The sequence below is a fragment of the Ahaetulla prasina genome, chromosome 17 (genome assembly GCF_028640845.1).
Source record: "Ahaetulla prasina isolate Xishuangbanna chromosome 17, ASM2864084v1, whole genome shotgun sequence".
Lineage (NCBI taxonomy): Eukaryota > Metazoa > Chordata > Lepidosauria > Squamata > Colubridae > Ahaetulla > Ahaetulla prasina.
In genome coordinates, this window is record NC_080555.1 from 818,987 (window position 1) to 838,073 (window position 19,087).

At 51.1% G+C, this 19,087-nt stretch overlaps 2 protein-coding genes across 4 annotated transcripts; one reads left to right on the plus strand and one right to left on the minus strand.

The window, feature by feature from the left end:
• The first annotated feature begins 452 nt into the window (after positions 1-452).
• CDC42SE1 (CDC42 small effector 1) lies at positions 453-16,192 on the plus strand. 3 transcript variants are annotated; one of them, XM_058160349.1, is made up of 5 exons: positions 453-625; positions 10,843-11,082; positions 11,226-11,336; positions 12,890-12,994; positions 13,527-16,192. In XM_058160349.1, exons 2-4 carry the CDS (start codon positions 11,029-11,031, stop codon positions 12,959-12,961), a joined length of 237 nt encoding a protein of 78 aa, XP_058016332.1. In that variant the 5' UTR covers positions 453-625; positions 10,843-11,028; the 3' UTR covers positions 12,962-12,994; positions 13,527-16,192. The 3 variants fall into 3 exon arrangements, with proteins under 3 accessions (XP_058016332.1, XP_058016329.1, XP_058016330.1); XM_058160346.1 differs by having other exon boundaries at positions 454-625; positions 11,223-11,336; XM_058160347.1 differs by having other exon boundaries at positions 456-617; positions 11,223-11,336.
• Positions 16,193-16,335: 143 nt separating this feature from the next.
• Positions 16,336-19,063, minus strand: C17H1orf56 (chromosome 17 C1orf56 homolog). The gene is made up of 2 exons (XM_058160345.1): positions 18,020-19,063; positions 16,336-17,062 (listed from the first exon to the last, which is right to left on the minus strand). Exons 1-2 carry the CDS (start codon positions 18,827-18,829, stop codon positions 17,030-17,032), a joined length of 843 nt encoding a protein of 280 aa, XP_058016328.1. The 5' UTR covers positions 18,830-19,063; the 3' UTR covers positions 16,336-17,029.
• Between the last annotated feature and the right edge of the window lie 24 nt (positions 19,064-19,087).

The following is a 19,087-nucleotide window of genomic DNA, read 5'->3' on the forward strand; positions in this document are numbered from 1 at the left end:
CCAATCACACTTGGCCAATAAAAAATTCTATTCTATTCTATTCTATTCTATTCTATTCTATTCTGTTCTGTTCTGTTCTGTTCTGTTCTGTTCTGTTCTGTTCTATCTGGGGATGGCAGCCTCAGTAACCCAGTTTCTCTCTGTCCCAAAGCCACATTTGGGGTGGGGGGGTGTACTGCAAACTGGGCACTGCACCAAGTCAGGATATGCCCCCCCTCCCGCACCCTCGCCTCTTGGCACAGCAGTATTGGGGGGGGTGAAGACACCGCCAGCCCCACTAAACCCTCCAGCATCTGGAAATCCCCCGGGCGAGGGGCTGCAATGCCCAAAGACCGCCAGAGTTGGCAGCAGCCGCTCCGGCGAGTCCAGGGGACGGCTGTGGGTTGAATCATCGCGGGGCGGGGATGTTGGAAGGGGGGGGGGAGGCGGTGTTCCTCGGTCTGCCTGTCGAAATCCTTCGGAGCGTTTCCTCCTCCTTCTACCAGCGGCAGCAGGAGGGCGGAGGAGCCGAGCCTCGTTTTCCCACGGAAAGACAACCGTTCCATGTTGGTTTGCTGGCGCGCTCGGAGGAGGAGGAGGCACCGCCGAGGGAGAAGGAGGCGTCCCGGGACCCCCAGGTGGGCAGGTAAGGGGAGAAGGGCGCTCGGGGTCTCGGGGACCACTCGTGGGGGCGGGGTGGGCAGGGAGACCCTCGCCTGCTTTTCCTAGCCTTGTCTTCGTGGCTTCAAAGTTCTCCCAAAACTTTTGCGCAAAACTTTTGCCGGACATCCGAAGTCTTCTTTTTTCTCTCTCTCTTTGGAAAGTTCAGGCGAGTTGCTCTTTCTTCTTCTTCCGCACCTGAGATTTCTCACGACCTTCCTCCCCGACCCACCCACCCACCTTCGTTGGTCAAACACGTTTTGCGAGACAAGCCCCCCGCCCCCCCCCCAAAAAAAAGAAAAAGAAAGAACGGGTTATTTTAATTCCCTTTTTAGAAAACTGGGTTTTTTCTGCCTTTGGAATGGCGTCTTTGCCCAGACTGGCACTTTCGAAAGGAAGAAAAAAAAAACCGTCCCATTGATTCAGGGCAAGAGGTTTGGGTGTTAACCATGCGTTTCATTTCTCCTTTTCTTCCTGCGGTAGAGAAGAAAGGCCCTATTCATTTCAGACTCTGTTTCCATGCAAAGGATCTAAAGTGGGTTTTTTTTAAAAACTCTGACACTTTGGGGAGGGGAAGAACGATTAGAGCATCTCAGCTGAAGAAATGGGGGAGATAGAAAAAGGCAGGAAATGGGGCTCTTTCTCTCCCCCAAAACTTTTTCTTCTTCCCCTCCAAAACCATTCTTTCATTTCCCTTTCCCTGTCGCCAACCGGCTGGAGCCGGTGACACTTTGGCGAAAGGAAACCCAGCTCGCTTTGAGAGATGCTTTTATGCCCCCCCCCAAAAAACCCCACCTCGTTTCGGTTTCTGAAACACTTTTTCAGGCTTCACCAGGAATGTGGCAGCGTGAAAAATCCAATTAATACATGAAAAGGCTTATTGGCCACCCCACAAAGTTTGGCTTGATGAGGGGGAGGGGCTGATTTTGTGCCACAGGGATTTCCAAGAGGCTGGCTGGATTTTAAAACCTCATTTTTCCCACCCTGTAACGGCTGGGAAGCACAAGGGAGGCCTCCTTGGGCCCAGTGGATGTGGAGGATGGCCCGTGTGGTCCCTCCAGGAGACCCTGGTGTAGGGGACGTCGAGTGACCCCCCCCCCTTGGATCCACCCTTCCTTTCTCTTAGAAAAGTTTGCTGCATGGCGGTGGTGTGAATGCAACTTTATTTCCTTCTTGATTACAGTTATGATTTCTACATCGTTCTGTTATTTTAGAAAGTACCTATATTTGGGTTAGTAGTACCCAGACCCCCCCCCCCGCCCCGCAGCCCCAGCCCACCCCCCTCTCCTTCCCCCAAACATCTGTCTTTCTCTTCTCTTAGAAAGAAGTCTTGCAAAATTCTCCTAAGGAAGTTTAATTTTCTGCTTAACCCTTATGTTCCTCCCTTCCCCCTCCCCACCTCTGCATTTCCTTTTACGGCCCTGACTCAGAAGCAGCCCCATTGTTCAAGAGAGGGAACAGCTCGGCTGGAAGTCTTCAGGGCCGCACTTGCCTCCTTCTGGAGCCCACCCACCCACCCATCACCCTGGCTTCTCTCCCATCTGCAGCCTGGTTTTGAGGAAGGCTGGACGTACCTGCAGTGCTCCTGAGTTGTGCCCAAATCACATTTAAAAAAATAAATAAAAATGATTCCTGCATTCTTGCAGGTGGAGGAAGGCCAGGGACATTATCTTGAGAAATTTTGATTTTTGAAAGAATAGATTAAAAAAAACAAAAAAAACCTGTAATGTTTTGGCACTGAAGAAGAAAACCTTCTTAGTGACAGAGTCACAATCTAAAAGGGGCAATGTGGGTTTCTTCCCCTCCCCCCAAATGCCATCATTGGTGTTATGTGTTTGTCTGTCTGTGTCTGTGTGGTGAGATTTTAATGGATATTTTGCAAGGAAATATTCCCAAATTATCCAACTGCTTTGCTTTTCTCTGCCTCCCACCTCTGTACAAGCAAGAGTGAAAATGTCCTCATTTACATGTGTTTACATTTACATGTGTGTAACATGCGTGTGCAAGGGCTCAGGGGTCTCCACTGCAAACATCCTCATATGCTCTGATGCAAGCCGTGGCTGGGTGTTTCTATCTCAGAGACCACCTTTCTAGGCAGGAAGTTTATTTATTGTTAGGATTGGCATGGCTGCTAATTTCTTATTTATTTATTTGAAATTCTCATCCAGTTGCAATTTGAAACAGAATCTTTACAACGTGTCCTTGGCATTTCCAAAATCTTTATGTTTATGTTTGTAAATAACTCAAGAGATGACCAACATATCTAATCCTCCTCCAATTTTCCCCCTAACAACAACAACCCTGCGAGGTGAGCCAGGCTGAGAGATTCCACAATTCATTCATGGGGCAAATTTAGCCAGATTGGTCGACATTATAAATATTATAAACCCTCTTAGTGGGGCAAATTGCACACAGATTGCAAACAGCAGACGAGTGAACTGGGTTTTCCTACTCGTCGCTGACCGAGGACTCCAGATCCCATCCTCCCCAGCCCTTGCCTCTCTCTGCTGTTTGACTAGTTCCCAAATGACAGGGGGCAGCCTGCAAATATGCCCTCCAGGCCAGACTAAAATGTTGTCCCTGAGTAACCACAGTTTATAAATCTCTCCAAGGGGTTGCAAACTTCCTGATCTTCTAAACCAGGATAAGATTTCGGATTTTAACCTGGCTTCCTCCCCCCCCAAAAAAATTCATGGGGGTGGGGTTCATTTTGTCGGAGGGACCCCTGTTTGGGGTGAAGCAGGATCTCTCACCCTTTCCCCAACCTCGTCCCGGGAAAGTTCAGGCAATGGGGGCAAAATCTGCCAGGCTTTGGAAAAAAAGGCAGGGTGCCCGTGCAGCTTTCTGGTGACTCAGGGATGGGTGGGGAGCAGCCCAGCAGTGGGAAGAGGGGGAAAAACTTGGGGTGTCAGGACGGAGTTAAGAGACCTTTAAATGCGTCCCTGATAAAGCTTCGGTCGCTATCCAAGGACTGACTGCCTCTGCTGTGAATTGAAATGTTTCTGCTCTTCAGGGGGCTCTTTCTCAACCACCCCAATTCCTGGACCCCCGAAATCCCTCAGCCTTGTCTTCCTCTCAAAGCCAAGACTTCGTGGCCAGGGACGGGACGCCCGCTTTGGGGTTCATTTTGGGCAGAGGTGAAATCCATTTTTTTTTACTACCCGTTCTGTGGCCGTGGCTTGGTGGGCGTGGCAGGGGAAGGTTACTGCAAAATCTCCATTCCCACTCCATTCCTGGGGGAAAGATATTGCAAAATCTCCATTCCCACCCCACTCTGGGGCCAGCCAGAGATGGTATTTGCCCGTTCACTGAACTGCTCAAAATTTCTGCTACGGTTCTCCAGAACCTGTCAGAGAATGCTGGATTTCACTTCTGATTTTGAGGTTTCCGACGTTTGTTATAACTCAGCCACTCACACCACACACACCTTGGTGCAGGGGTCTCCAGCTTTGGCAACTTTAAGCCTGGAGGACTTCAGCTCCCAGAATTCCCCAGCCAGCTTTGCTTGAAGTCCGCCAGGCTTAAAGTTGCCAGAGTTGGAGACTTTGCCTGCTCTGGTGGACATCAGAAACAGTAGAAACCAAATTGCAAGCAGAAAAAAAAAACTGTGGGGGGAATTTGGGGTATTTCAAGGTGAGCTTCTGGAGAAGACCCTGGTGCATTCGTAGGAGCCCTTTTCTGCCTGCGCAATTTGCAAAAAAATAAAAAATAGGAATTTTTCCACACAGGAAAAAAAAATGTGCACGGTGCTAAATTAAGGAGGCTGGTTAGCTCTGAACTCAGCCCTGTGGCTCAGACACACCATGGATTCTAGCTTAGGTGTTGGACGGTTCTAGGCCACTGTTGGCCGAATCCTCCTCAGCTCACAAGCCAAAGTCGGACCTGGGTTTGTGCTGGGATGGGGCCTCACAGGAAGCCCAACATTCAGCGCAAAAGTGTCTCTCGGAGAGCCAAGCGCTTCTCTGGAGCTGCCGAGGAAACACGGCTGCTCCTGTGACATCACCAGGGGGCAAAGATGACTTGGCTGGCCAGCCACTGGGAGGGCCAGACGGCCGACAATCCTTCCTTCTATGCAAGGAGGAAATTCTCCCCCCCACACACTCTCCAGATGGGATTCAAGGCCCTTTTCCTTTTCAGCCGCGCGCAGATCTTCCTCTCCGCCTTCTCTTGCAACAAAGGGTCCTTTTGTTCTGGCCACAGGAGGGAGGCTTGGCGCTTCCTGGCCGGAGGGGCGATCAGGAGCCCAACCTCTCCATGCTGGATGCCACCGGCCAGCAGAAAAACCAGCCTTGTTTAAATCATTGGAGAGGGAAGAAAAACCAGGGACGTTGGGATGGGGTGTTGGCACGGCTTGGTTCTCCACCTGGCAAGGAAAGCCTTGGAGATGCCCAGCTTGCGTGGCTGCATTGGACGGGACGGCCCTAGGGGATTTTTTTTCCAGCTGGGACCGAAAATTCGTTTTTGGGTCTTTGTTCTGTGCTAACAAACGAAGAGGCGAAGGCCAATGTTTGCAGGTGAACTGTCTCCTGACGTGGAGGTTCTCCACGTTTGCACCTCTGCATGGTGGCGGGATGCACAATTTGCAAAAAAATAAAAATAAAAAATAGGAATTCTTCCCCACAGGAAAAAAAAAATGTGCATGGTGCTAAGTTAAGAAGACTCAACTTAGGTTAGCTCTGAACTCAGCCTTGTGGCTTTAGACAAACCATGAATTCTAGCTTAGTGCGTTGGGACAGTTCTAGCTCAATGTTGGCCTGAATCCTCCTCAGATCACAAGCCAGAGTCAGACCTGGTCTGTGCAGCTGCCCTTCTCCCGAACCAGGCGGAGAGCCGCAACTCACCGAAGCCAGGGTGGATCCGTGGCCTGGAGAAGATGCAAAGGGCCACTTCTAGTCACCAGCGTTCTTTGGTGGTCCCGTTTTCTTGAGACCCCGGCTGAGAGGTTGCTCTAGGCCGGCGTTCCTAGCGTACTCCGGTTCCCATCATCCCCGTCGGTGGTTCAGGAGCTTGGAGAAGCTGGCGAAGAAAAGTCTGTTTTGCAACTTGGCTCAGAGTAAGGGCCGGGTTTTGGAAAAGAAAACAGATTTGTCAACAGGATGGCTCGGTGGTCACAGCTTTCAAAAAAAAAAATAGGCAGAACTACGGGGAAGAGCGGCTGGATGCTCTGAGCTCTCTGGGCTGTGGGGGGAACGGCACCACTCAGCTGGAAAAGAAACCGGCCTTCCTGATGGAGAATATTCCATGCTTTTGTTAGGTGGGACAGGATTTTCCTTCGATCTTCTCATACAAATGCAGAAGAAATGGATTGGCACAGGCCTTGTTGACCCTCGTGATTGCTCCAGGAGGAGAGTGCGGAACCTGAACGTGGATGGGAGGCCACCAGGAGATGCCAGGCTCGTGGCTTAGACCTGGGAGCTATAAAAACATCCCAAAAGGCCAATTATGGTCAGCTTGTTGTCAGGAAAACGCTCAGAACTGGAACTGGTGAATCACAGCGGTTAGCAAACACTGGGAGTTTATCTGGCAGAAATGTTACATTTTCTGGATGTTTGCTTGGTAAATCATTAACTTTGGTTTTTCAATGGCTCGGACGCTGAAGTATTTGGGGGGTTAAAACAGTGGATCAAACATGTAACTTTTTATCCTAGTTTGACGTCCCCCATTTTAAAATGATTTGCGGGAGGCAGGGGTGTTCCCTTTTCCCTAAAAACGACCGGCTTTAATTTGCCCAGCCGAAGGTACTTCATGTTTCTGGCCCTCATGAGGTGAAGAGACCACAGGGTTAGGGACCAAAAATCACAGCCTCCACCTCCGGCTGCACACAGGAGACTGTCACTTCCTTTCCAAACAAGCGTGTAAAGTTTTGCAAGGTTGCCTGGTCACGCCTGCTGCTGGTAGGTGCGTGAGATTTTTTGCACACGTCCCGCGTTTGCACCTGATGGGCTGCTGTCTACAAAACCAGGAAGATTTCTGCCTGATGGCAATTTGTGCTATTCAAAGTCCGTCGGATCAGGGTTCTACATGGAAAGGAGACCACCAGGTGAAGCCGGGGCAGGAAAATAGACTTAAGAAGATGCAAAAACATGCCAGAAAAGGAAGGAAAAGTCACTTTTCTCACACAGGCATGGCCATCGCAGGTCCTCTTCAGGTCCGGCCCTGCATGGGGAGGATGGGGCCTGTAGTCCAAGCCCCCAGCTGCAGGAAACCACCTTCTGAGCAATGAGATCACTCATAGATCGAAGGAGGCGATCTTCGGACCCCCAAGTGGCGTCAGGGGCACATGGCTAGCCACCCCCTTTTCACTTTTGGGCCCCTCGTTCTCTTCTCCTCTCCAGTTGGAGGGTGGGAAAACTCTGGGAATTTTCTCTTCCCTTTTTCCTGCTTTCTCGGCAATTCCAGCTGGCCCAGGTGGGTGGTGAGTCAAAGATGAGTCAGGCCTCCACTGATGATGTCTAGGGCAGGCTGGGTCTTGCCCGGTGCCTCTGCCCCCAACGCCTAGAATGGTTATTTCGCTCCTGCGGCAACACGGCACAGAACAGGCGGGGAAAAGTCACTGCAAAGCCACACCAATTTACACAGGTGCGTGCAAGCAGGTTTACCTTCCCTGCCCATCCCATGGTGCGAAAACAGATTCTTTATTTGGCCTCTTTCTTCCAGGCTCTGGGCAGTACGTTTAGTGACCAGTCGAAGTTAACAGCGGCACTGAAAAAAATGGCCTAGGACCGTTTTTTCACACTTACGACCGTTGCAGGATTCCCCACGGTGACCAAAATTCAGAGATTTGGCAACTGACGTGGACTTATGGACTGTTGCAGTTTCTCGAGGTCACACGGTCCCTCTTTTGCGACCTTCTGACCAGCAAAGTCAACAGGGGGAGCCGCTTAACCAACCGTGTGGCTCACTTAACAACGGCAGTGATTCGCTTAACAACGGCGGCACGAAAAGTCGTAAAACGGAGCAAAACTCACTTCAGAAATCTCTCGCTGAGCAACAGATCCTATGGGCTCCATCACTGTGGTCATAATTCAAGGACTGCCTGTATTTCTTTCGGGATTATGGGTAGTCCTCGACGTATGACCAAAATCAGGACGCCGGGAGCTTCCGTCATTCAGCGAAGCAACAGTTAAAACATCCGTATTTGATTTTATGACTTCCTCGGTTGCGCTTATTTTGCTTATGGGCAAAACGTTTAAAAAAGCACGTCGCAATTTCGTTCTTAATGACATTTTGGCCACAGTTGTTGAGCGAGTCACGGCGTCCTGAACCCGTTGACCTTGTTTGTCCAAAGCCGGCTGGAAGGTCGTCATGACGTGAGAGTTTTTGCAAAGCCCTCTTCCCCCCCCCTCCCCCCGCCAACCCCCAGCAGCCCAGCCGTGTCCGTCGGTTCGCTGAGTCACTTTTTCTGGCAGGGCAGCTGTTTGGCCGCAAACTTTAATCCTGTGCTCCCTTGGTGCCTCTCGCCTCAGATGTGTGTGTGGGGGTCTCATCAGCTCCGGGCGGGAGTTGGAAGCAGACCAGCCCATATGGTGGAAAATCATATTTTGCTCTCTGCGGGGAGATCCTCTCCTCTCCTGCTGAATACAGAATGAGAGAGCTGGGAGGGACTTTGGAGGTCTTCTAGTCCAACCCCCTTTTCAGGCAGGAGACCCTGTTCCATTTTAGACAAGTGGCTGTCCAATCTCTCCTTAAAAGCATCCCGTGTTGGAGCACCCACAACTTCTGGTGGCAAGCGGTTCCACTGGTTAATTGTCCTCCCTGTCAGGAAGTTTCTCCTTAATTCCAGGTTGCTCCTCTCCTTGATTAGTTTCCATCCGTTGTTTCTCGCTTTGCCTTCTGGCACTTTGGAAAATAAGTTGAACCCCCCCCCCTCTTCTTTGGGGCAGCCCCTCAAATACTGGAAGACTTCTATCACGCCACCCCCAGCCCATTTTTTCTGTAGATTGGTCAAACCCAATTCCAGCAACCGTTCTTTAGATGTTTTAGTCTCCAGGCCTCTTTCTGCAGAGCCAAACCCTGGTTTTTCTTATTTTAAGAAAAATTTTAAAAAAACCCAAAGGTACGAAAATTCCAGCATTTTCGCTCCCCTTTAACTCTGTCCAGCTCCTCATTTGGAGGGTCTTCCCTCGGCCCAGGGAGCAGGGCAAGAGGCCAAACTGGGTTGGATTCCCGGAAGGATCGATTAGCAACTCTCTCGGGAAGACCAAGCAGGGATGGAGGGGAGGCCACCAGGAACTTAGGGCTGGAAGCTAAGCTGGAAGGTTGCAAAAGCGTTTTGGGAGAAAAGATTGGCCGGCCACTTCGGTGTTGATGCTAGGAAAACGTGGCCGCATCCTGCGTGGTTCCCAGAAGTCACTTGAGTTGGTTTCTCAAGCAGGGAGGGTCATTCTTCATGCCCTCAAGGGGCCCCTCCAATCTTAGCAGTCTAAACAAGGCGGCACCTGTCTTTCCAAATCTCTTGCCAAGCGAAATTCCCAAGGGGTTGTCGTCACTTTCACACACAAAAAAAATTAAATAAAATAAATAAACTTTCCGGCAAGGTTACTCACAAGGAGGAAGTGGAGTCGTTTGTGCGTTTGTGTTTGTGTGATTTTTTTTTTTAAATGCCTCTAGTCTGCTTCTATGGAAACTCTTTTGTGGTTTCCTGTTATCTGAAATGATTTTTTTAAAAAACCAAAAACTATTCCTCTTCTTCTTGCCCATCCCCCTCCTCCGTCTACCCCTGAACTTTGCGAGAGGAAACTGAGGCACGACGTCTGCAACACCCAGCGTGACTCGTCCTCTGAGGCCGCATTTCGAAAGAGAAAAGCTGGGGGGGGGGGGGACACACCCGTGGGCTTCTTCCCTGAAGTCGTAGGCGGCAGCCGCGTCTGTGGCCTTTCCTGCCTGCGGAGGCTGAGTGGCCACTTTCTGCTCCTCTTCCTTCACCCTCCCAGAGTGGTGGGGCAACGGCAGAGCAGCCCCCCTGAGATCGGCGGGTGGCCTTCCCCAGGGGCCGGAGGGAACAAAAGTCTGCTAGTTGTTGATGTGGTGGCTTCCTTTCTTCCTCCTCTTCCTCTTCCTCCAGTTTTTATTTCCTGCCATTTCTTCCTCCTCCCTCCTCTTGTGCCTTTCTTCTCATTTTTATTTGACACTGTTAAATTCCTCCTCCTCCTTTTCTTTCCCCTAATTTTTACTCAGTGTTGTCATCATTTTCTCTTCCCCTCTCCTCCTCCTCCTCCTCCTCCTCCACCTCTTCTTCTTCCTCTTCTTCTTCTTCCTCCTTTACTCCAATTTTTATTTAACACTGTTAAATTCCTCCTCTTCTTCCTCTTTCTCCTCCTCCTCCTCTCCTCCTCCTCTTCTTCCTCCTCTTCTTCTTCTTCTTCCTCCTCCTCCTCCTCTTCTTCCTCCTCTTCCTCTTCTTCTTGCCCATCCCCCTCCTCCGTCTACCCTTGAACTTTGCGAGAGGAAACTGAGGCACGACGTCTGCAACACCCAGCGTGACTCATCCTCTGAGGCCGCATTTCGAAAGAGAAAAGCTGGGGGGGGGGACACCCGTGGGCTTCTTCCCCGAAGTCGTAGGCGGCAGCCGCGTCTGTGGCCTTTCCTGCCTGCGGAGGCTGAGTGGCCACTTTCTGCTCCTCTTCCTTCACCCTCCCAGAGTGGTGGGGCAACGGCAGAGCAGCCCCCCTGAGATCGGCGGGTGGCCTTCCCCAGGGGCCGGAGGGAACAAAAGTCTGCTAGTTGTTGATGTGGTGGCTTTCTTTCTTCCTCCTCTTCCTCTTCCTCCAGTTTTTATTTCCTGCCATTTCTTCCTCCTCCCTCCTCTTGTGCCTTTCTTCTCATTTTTATTTGACACTGTTAAATTCCTCCTCCTCCTTTTCTTTCCCCTAATTTTTACTCAGTGTTGTCATCATTTTCTCTTCCCCTCTCCTCCTCCTCCTCCCTTCCTTATCTTCCTCCTCCTCCTCCTCCTCCACCTCTTCTTCTTCCTCTTCTTCTTCTTCCTCCTTTACTCCAATTTTTATTTAACACTGTTAAATTGCTCCTCTTCTTCCTCTTTCTCCTCCTCCTCCTCTTCTCCTCCTCTTCTTCTTCTTTCTCCTCCTCTACCTCCTCCTCTTCTTTCTCCCCTTCCTTCTCCTCCTCTACCTCCTCCTCTTCTTCCTCCTCCTCCTCTTCCTCCTCCCCTGACATTAATCTTATCTTCTCCTTCTTCCAAAGGTCTTTTTCAACCATCAGCATCCGAATCGCTTTCTTTGCCCTCTGAAGGTCTCTCCAGGCTCCAAACCAAACCAGAGCACCCCACGGCACCGTCCGAGCAGCATCTCTGGCTGGACAAGAGGTCCTAACCACCCGTCCGCAAGTCCTTGGCACCCACCAGTCAGAAAGCTGGAAGCGACTCTAACCATGAGTGATTTTTGGCACAAGCTGGGCTGCTGCGTGGTGGAGAAACCGCAGCCGGTGAGTTCTGCTTCCGGTGAGCTCGGGTTAGGTCTCGCATCCCAGGGGTGGCCTCTGCCGGGCATGGAGGTGCCAGCTGGGGTTGGTGCAGCCTTCCCTTCCTCCCCTCACCGACTCTCCCCTGGTTCCATCTTCCACAGCAGCAGAGGAAAAGACGGCGGATCGACCGCAGCATGATCGGCGAGCCCATGAATTTCATCCACCTCACGCACATCGGCTCCGGCGACATGGTGAACGAGGGTCTCCCTGCCGTGGTACGACTTCGCTCATCTTTGCTTCCGGGGACGTTGCTGAGTTTTCTGGATCAAAACTGGGACGGGGGAGGGGTCCCCTATTAAATCCCGGGAGCCCACCCAGAGGGGGCATTAAAGGGCTGCTCCCAAGCAAAGAAAATTGAAGGTCCTTAGAAATTGAGTCAGGGGATCCTAGTGCTTTGTGGGGAAGGGCCCGAGGCTGAAGTGGTGGGTTGGGACCCCAGGTTTGGTTATTTAAGCCCAAGCAGAGGGGGGGGACGGAGATTGGGGTGCTGCTTCCTTCTCTAAAGCAGGGGAGCCCAACCTTGACCACTTTAAAGACTTGTGGACTTCAACTCCCAGAATTCCCCAGGGCTGCCTGGGGAATTCTGGGAATTGAAGTCCGCAGGCCTAACAGTCCTCCTTTTTGAAAGGATGGCATCCCCTCCGGAGATCCGGGCACACTCCTAACAATGGTATTTGCCCGTTTTGCCGCTGCGTGACGAGGCCGGCTCAGCGTCTGGCTTTCCTCCCTCCTGCCTGCCATTCTCTGGCTTGTTGGGCTCCGTGCAGGGAAGAAGCAGCGCTGCCTTTTTTAAACTGAAGCCTTGGAGAATCTCCAGAGTTGGCCTCCACTCGAAGATGACATGGTGGAGGAGAGGTTTTCCCTGCCCTGCCCTGGAATCGCCTCCCACACACCCGCAACGGTTGTGCAGATTCTCCATTCGGAGCTCTGCAATCCGAGAATCTCAAGCGCCATCCTCGGGGGACGCAGCAAGGATGGGAGGGCGGCAAAAACCTCCGGAGACAGCGAGTTTGCTGATTAAACAGCCGGAAACTCTGGCAGAGGGCCGGCATATTTATAATCCCGAGAGTTCAGACATGCGACGAGCTCCGTTTGCCAAGAGGCCAGCTTTATTTGGCCCCCAAAACATTGGAGGCTGGATATTCCGCTCTTGCGGAATTTACTTGCGGAATCTTTAACAAAATCTGTTGGGTGGTCTCATCCAGAGGGCCGGGGGCTTTGCAGGGACGTATATCTGGGAGAGTACAGGACAGGCAGTTCTCGATTTACGACTATAAACTGAGCCTCCGATTTTTGTCGTTGCTGTGCGGGACATTGGTTAAGTGAATTTCGCTCTGTTCTGCGACTTTTCTCGCCACGGCTGTTAAGCGAAACACCACAGCTGTTAAGTTAGCCACACGGTCATTCAGTGAATCCGGTTTCCCCATTGAGTTGGCTTGTTGGAAGGTCACAACAGGGGATCACGTCATAAATGCGAGTCAGTTGCCAAACATCGGAATTTCGAGGGCGCGACCGTTGGGGTTGCTGCAAATGGGAAAAACGGTCCCAAGTCACTTTGTTTCAGCGCCATTGACTTCGGTCACTAAATGAACTGTCGTAAGTCGAGGACGACATGTAATCAGAAATGCCCCAGAAGTAGAAAGTTAGCAGTTAAGATGAAGCGCTAGATTTCTAAGTGCAGGGAGGCTGGTTTGAAAGCTGTGGCGCAGCCTAGAGATTGAGGAAGGGTCTTCATTCCCTCTTGCTTTTCTCTCCCCTCTTCCTGCAGTCGGGAGCCGTCCAGGAAATGCGATCCAAATGCGGGCGAGAAAGACCTTGGAGCAATTCCCACATTTTATAACCTTGTGGAGATCCTCCCCCTCGTCCCTTTCGTGTAAGTTTTGGATGAATTGCACAAGCCCCTCCAGAAACACTCCCCCCCGGTCGGTAACTGCTCAATGAGGACTAGCCACTTGATTTGCAAAGGTGCCACCCAGGTTTGCGTCAACTCGAAGAATTGGGAGGTTTTTTTTAAAAAAATAACATTTTTATCTGGCTAGTTTTGATGTATTAATGTTTGAAGTATTTTTTTTACCTGTTTTATAACTTGTAAGCTGCCAGGATCACTTTGTAGGGGGCGGCGTAAAAATTTAATATAATAAAATAATAAGCGATCATTGACAGGAGGAAGGATTGTCTTCCTGGCAGCTGGGGCAGAAAGTTGGATATTTTGGGGGATCCATTTTGATCAAATCCAGGAGATCGATTAAAGCCTCAGGAGGACCATTGTGCTTCGGAGTAGCTCCCTACGAGGCTGGTCCAAATCTTGCTTTTTTCCTCTTTCATAATTTTACCTTATTGCCAACGTATGGGGGGGGAGAAAGCCTTTCGTGTTTATCCTCCTCTCTTTTTTCCTTTTCTTACAGGCTAATTAATTGCAAAAATAACCTTAAAAGAAAAAAAAAACCCATCTCTGCCTGACTTGAATTTCCTGTTTGGTCTTGTCGAAACGGGTTGCCAAACTCAAAACCGTTGAGTGAATTAGTCACCGCGTAACTTATCCTTTTTTTAAAAAAAAATTGTAAGAGCAACAGCCTCACCGACATCCATCACTCTGCACATGCCCAGTTGACTGTTGTTGTTGTTTTCCTGGCATTGTTCGCTTGGCAGAAACCCCCCCACCCCTGCCTTGGTGAGCAGAGTGGAGTGTCTGGCAACCTCGTGAAGAACTGTAGCTTTCTTACCCGGCATTGATCCACAACGTGCCCACAATAACAAATAATCCGTATGTTTTGGTTCCTTTACAAATTGAAGAAAGCATCGAGACGGAACGAATTATTCGTGGTGTTTTCGCCAAAGTTTCTCCACTGGATTTTATTCTCAAGGACGTGTCCTGCCCACGATGCGAGACATCTCGGGTGGCATTAATGGCTGCGGCCGCCATCTTGCAGAACGATCCCCCCAAAGGGAGGCTGACAAATCTCATTCCGGATTCCTTACAGACCCCCCCACCCCACCCCCAAGCGGAGGAGGCAGGGGGTGCCCTAAACAGGGTGGGCCACTTTCCTGGTGCCAGCCAGCAGCTCCCGATTCTTTCCAGGAAGCAGAGTTCGAAAACCAACAGCAATGCGGTGCTTGTGATATTTGCTATTATTATTATTATTATTATTCTGGATTGTCACATAGTCAGCCAGATGCTCAGGTTGGATTTGGGGTTCTTTGCCTTACCTGTCAAATTTACTTGCTGCCTATCTCGCGGTTCGATGTGACTGAGCGGCTTTTTTCCTCTCAAACGTTTCTGCCCTAAATCGATCACCCCTCTGCTCTTGGCATAAAAATGGGGATCCGGGGAAATCCACCCCCACAGGGTGGCGAAGATGTCGGGGTCCAGAGACAAGCCTAGAGGCTCCGTGACTCAAATTCCCGCCAGCCAGGAGGAATTCGCTCTGGGGGGGGGGGGCTTTCCTTCGCGGATTGAAGCCCCCCACCGCACCCGCCGATGGAGCAGCTGGGGACTGGGGCAAATTTGCAACCAGGATCAACCAGATCCCTGCACGCTTGTAACGGGGCTGGAGAGAATCTCGCATGGAGACTGTTTTGCCTGGAGGAAGCTCAGTTGCTGACCCTTGTCCGAAAGTCCCACCTCTGTTTGATCCTGGATTATGTGGCTCTTTCCTCCAGACAGACTTGGGTTAAAAATGTGGAGGCATGAAAATCCTGCTTCCTTGTTTCCCAGGTTCGATTCTCCCGCGCTCCTTCTCGCTGAACGAGGGACCTGATTTTTTTGAAAGAGGAGGAACGAGGCACCCACAGAGCCAAAACAAGCGTTGTAGACGGTCCAGCCTAGAGGAGGAGGGAAAAAAATTACATACGTTTCAAATTCCAGGATCAGCTTTTCCAGCATCCTGACATGTGAGGTTGTGGAAGTTTTCTCCGTCCCACTGTGGGATTTCTTCATGCCGTTTCTGAAAACTGGAGTTGCAGTCCGCATGACGCCATCCGGCTGAGCCTGAGAACCCCGAGTGGATTCTCACTGCAACGAAACCCGCACCATTGTCTCTTCCGTTGTGTCTCCAGCTCCATCCAGTCGCCAAATTAAGGGATTACAGCAGGGGTCTCCAAATTTGGCAACTTGTGGACTTCAGCTCCCAGAATCCCCCAGCCAGCTGTGCTTAAAGTTGGCTGAGTTATTCTGGGAGTTGAAGTCCACAAGTCTTAAAGTTGCCAAATTTGGAGACCCCTGGATTACAGGGTTGGAAAAAGGGAGAGGTTTTTAATGTCTCTTGTGTTCCTTGCAAGCAGGTCAGCTCTTAAAAGAGAAAACTTTCAGCAGCCAATAAACTCTGACATTTTTTCCCCCTTTTTTCCCCGGCGCGAGAACAGCGAAGTGTCAAATTAAAAGTGTCCATTTTTTCTCCTCTTTGTTTCCTGTGTCTGCTGACCAAGCAAAAGTTAAGATTATTTCCGGGAGCAGAACGGCTGTTTGGCTACCAAGACTTTTAATCTTCTGGGCTTTAGGATTGCAATGTCCCTTATTCCCACCACATGTTGGCAGTGGATGAGGGGATCTATAGTTTAACTTACCTGAAAAACATCTCTCTCTCTTTTTTGTCACTCCAAGAATTTAGCTAATGGGTCGATGTTTCAAAAACACACATACACACACAAAAAAAATGGAACTTTTGCCATGTTTTTTATTATTATTTTTCCCTCCCAGCTGGTCTGGGGTTAAAAATGATTGCTTTGGGGGAAAAGAATAGCCGAGCTGTTCGCCTGTCTTTTTATTCGCCAAAAAATTATCTTTCTTCTTTTTTGGAAACAAGAAAATGATCGTGTGTGTGTGTGTGAAGGGAGAAAATATATTATTTGAATATAATGTTGCAATTGAGACACTAAAATCTGGGAGAAAGAGAGATCTGTATTGTGTGCTGGCTTGGTCTTTTTTAAAAAAACAAAAAAACCAGAGCCTGTTTTTTTAGGCTAAGTGCAACAAAAGAATTACGCAATCTCTTTCTGATATGTTTCTCCCTTATTTGCACAGAATGTAATGTATGCTTGGAAAGATGAAATTAAATGGCAAAGGAGAAATTTGTGATTTGGGGTTGTTCTTGTTTTTTGAGAGAGCATTTTAACAGGAATTCAGACCAAGCCAGTCCTTCCTAAATTTGCTCCTTGGCCAAGGATGGGCCAGGAGAACGTGCGAACTCTACCGTGACTTTCCTTCCGAGGTATATTTAGAATGTATTCAGGGACGGGAGCTACTTTTGAAAAGAACCAGCAGATTTAGGACCGAACACGAGCTGCTGTTCACTGGCTGTAATGTAATAAATGAAATTTGCAACTGAAGGAAATGAACACCAGACAAAAAAAGAAAAGGCTTCAGGGTGAATACATAGAATATATAGATAGATAGATGTATATTTTAAAAGTCACATTTCTGATGCTGGAATGAGAAATAACACAAAGAATAGCAGGTTATTCCTTTGAAGCAAAAAAAAAGTGGGGGGGGGGCATTTTCAGGGACTGGAGGAGAACGTATGATGGCCATGCAGGCAAGGAGGATGGGAAGTGTAGTCCAATGGTCTCAAAACGCCTCTTTGGTCCAATAGAAGCAAACTGGCTGTAGGAATCAGTATTTTATTAAGTCTTTATAGCACAAGGGAGTGGGGAGGGCCCTCTTTGGAAAATTCTTGCCTGATAAAGCTAAAAATCCTTTTTTTTTTTTTTTTGAGGGTCACTTGGGGCGGAAGAGAGGGAAATGCTACTTGCTAAAAAAGCAGCTGCTTTGCCCAAACCAAGGGTCCTTTCGATCTCTTGAAAATAAACTCATTCGCTTTCTGAGGGGGGGGAATTCGGGCAGGGGTTTTTTTGTGAATGGTGTTGACTTGGTGTTGCCGCTGCTCCGCTCCGGCGTCTTTTGAACCCGTGGTCAGTGGCTGCTCTTCACTTGAATTGTTTTCGACTGAAAACGTAAGAAAAGAGGTTTAAGAAGCCATCCATTCCCCCCAGCTTGGATAATGTGGTTGATTCATTGAATGAGTTGAAAGGGACCTTGGAGGTCTTCTAGTCCATGGGTCTCCAACCTTGGTCCCTTTAAGACTTGTGGACTTCAATTCCCAGAGCTCCTCAGAGTCAGCTTTGCTGGCTGAGGGACTCTGGGAGTTGAAGTCCACAAGTCTTAAAGGGACCAAGGTTGGAAACCCTGCTCTGGAGGGTGTCAGAATTGGAGAAGGAAATGAAATATTCTGAAATTAATTATTGGAGGTAAAGAGACCACGATACCTCTCTGAATGCTGAAGGAGGCCACAAAATGCCAGCAGACCCACAAAAATACCACATTAGAGACTGTACACCAGTGATGCCCAACCTCGGCAGCTTTAAGACTTGTGGACTTCAACTCCTAGAATTCCCCAGGCTGGCTAGGGAATTCTGGGAGTTGAAGTCCACAAGTCTTAAAACTGCCAAAGTTGGAAATCACTGGTGTGCACTGTTTTGACTGATTGTTAAGCGTCAAAGGGAATTTCAGGGTGGCAAAGACTTCTGGGATAGCACTTCTGGGACTTATTTGAGACCTATGGACCTTATTTGAGAAACTATGGTTCGCTTCTTTGTGGTTTAAGCCCGCTTGGCTCGATTAAGATTCTGGGAATCGGATGAGGTCAAGGATGGGGGCCAAGCTGCCTGGATGGAGCAGATGTCATTTCTGGGTTGCAAACCACAGGAGAAAAATCACCTCGTGGTGACCTATCCCATATCTGCGGGAAGGCTCTTTACCCAGATTTTAACGCTGCCCCTTTATTCTGCTTTTGGAAACTGATCGTGATTGGCTCCCCAGTCACAGGGGGCGGGGCTAGCGAAAGGGGATCCTGCCCCCGAGCATGTGCAAAGTGCAACCGAGACCGCCGGGCTCCATTCGCACCTTCTTGTCCCTGGGGAAGGCCTCCTTCAGGCTGCGCCAGAGCGCCTTCAGCCCGCTGTTCACCTTCGCCCAGAAGCGCCGCCGTTTCTCATCCTGGTCCCATTGGATGTCGCGCAAGGCGCACAGGTGCATCTGGCCCAGGTGGCAGACGGGGGTCAGCAGGTCGCACTGCCGCTTGCGCCGGCTGCAGGCGCAGAGGGCGTAGCTGCAGACCAGGCGCTGGAAGCGCAGCAGGTCGTACTGCGCGGGATCCAGGCGCGCGGCCGGCCTGGCGTAGGTGATGTCGCGGACGCGGGACATGCTGCCGGCCTCGCAGTTGCAGTGCCAGGCGCTCCACTCCTGCCAGGCGAAGCGCGTGTCGCCCACGATCAGCGCCGTCCCGTGGGGCGGGGAGCCGGCCGCGGGGGTCCCCGGCGGGGTGGCGGCCACCAGCGGCATCTCCTTGGTGCCCGCCGCCTCCGCCTCGGACGGGTTGATGTAGCCCGCGGCCACCGTGGCCTTGGCGGCGGCGGGCAGCTTCTCCAGCAGCTCGGGGGGCGCCGAGACCAGCGCCTCGCCCTCGTCCTCGTCGCCCACCTCGTGCACCACCAGCCCGGCCGCCCGCAGCCAGCAGCCCAGCAGCGCCGCCAGCGCCAGCGCCCGCCCGGGGGCCATGGGGGTCCGGGGACCCTCCGTCCTCGCCGCCTCGGCCGCTCGGATCTTCGCTAGGCAACCGGCCGGCCGGACAAAGGAGCGGCTGGAACGCGGGGGGCGCCCAGACCCACGCCCACTCCTCGGCCTCGTCCGCTGCCTGGACGGGCATCCGGGCATCCGGGCATCCGGGCATCCGGGCAGGGCAGCGCCAAGGGCTGGGCTGGGGGCTCCTTCCCAGGCCCCTGCCCCCTCTCTCCCCTGGCTTGAGCTCGGGGCAGGAGCCGTTGCGGGCTCCCCACCGGCCCGGCCCGGCCCTCCGCTCGCCGCCACCTCCCCATCGGTCCCCCGGGGCTGCGGTCGACCCCCAGCCCCCAATAACCTGGGGGAAGGGCAATAACCTGGTTATTGTTCCGGCCTCGCCCCCCGCAACTTCTC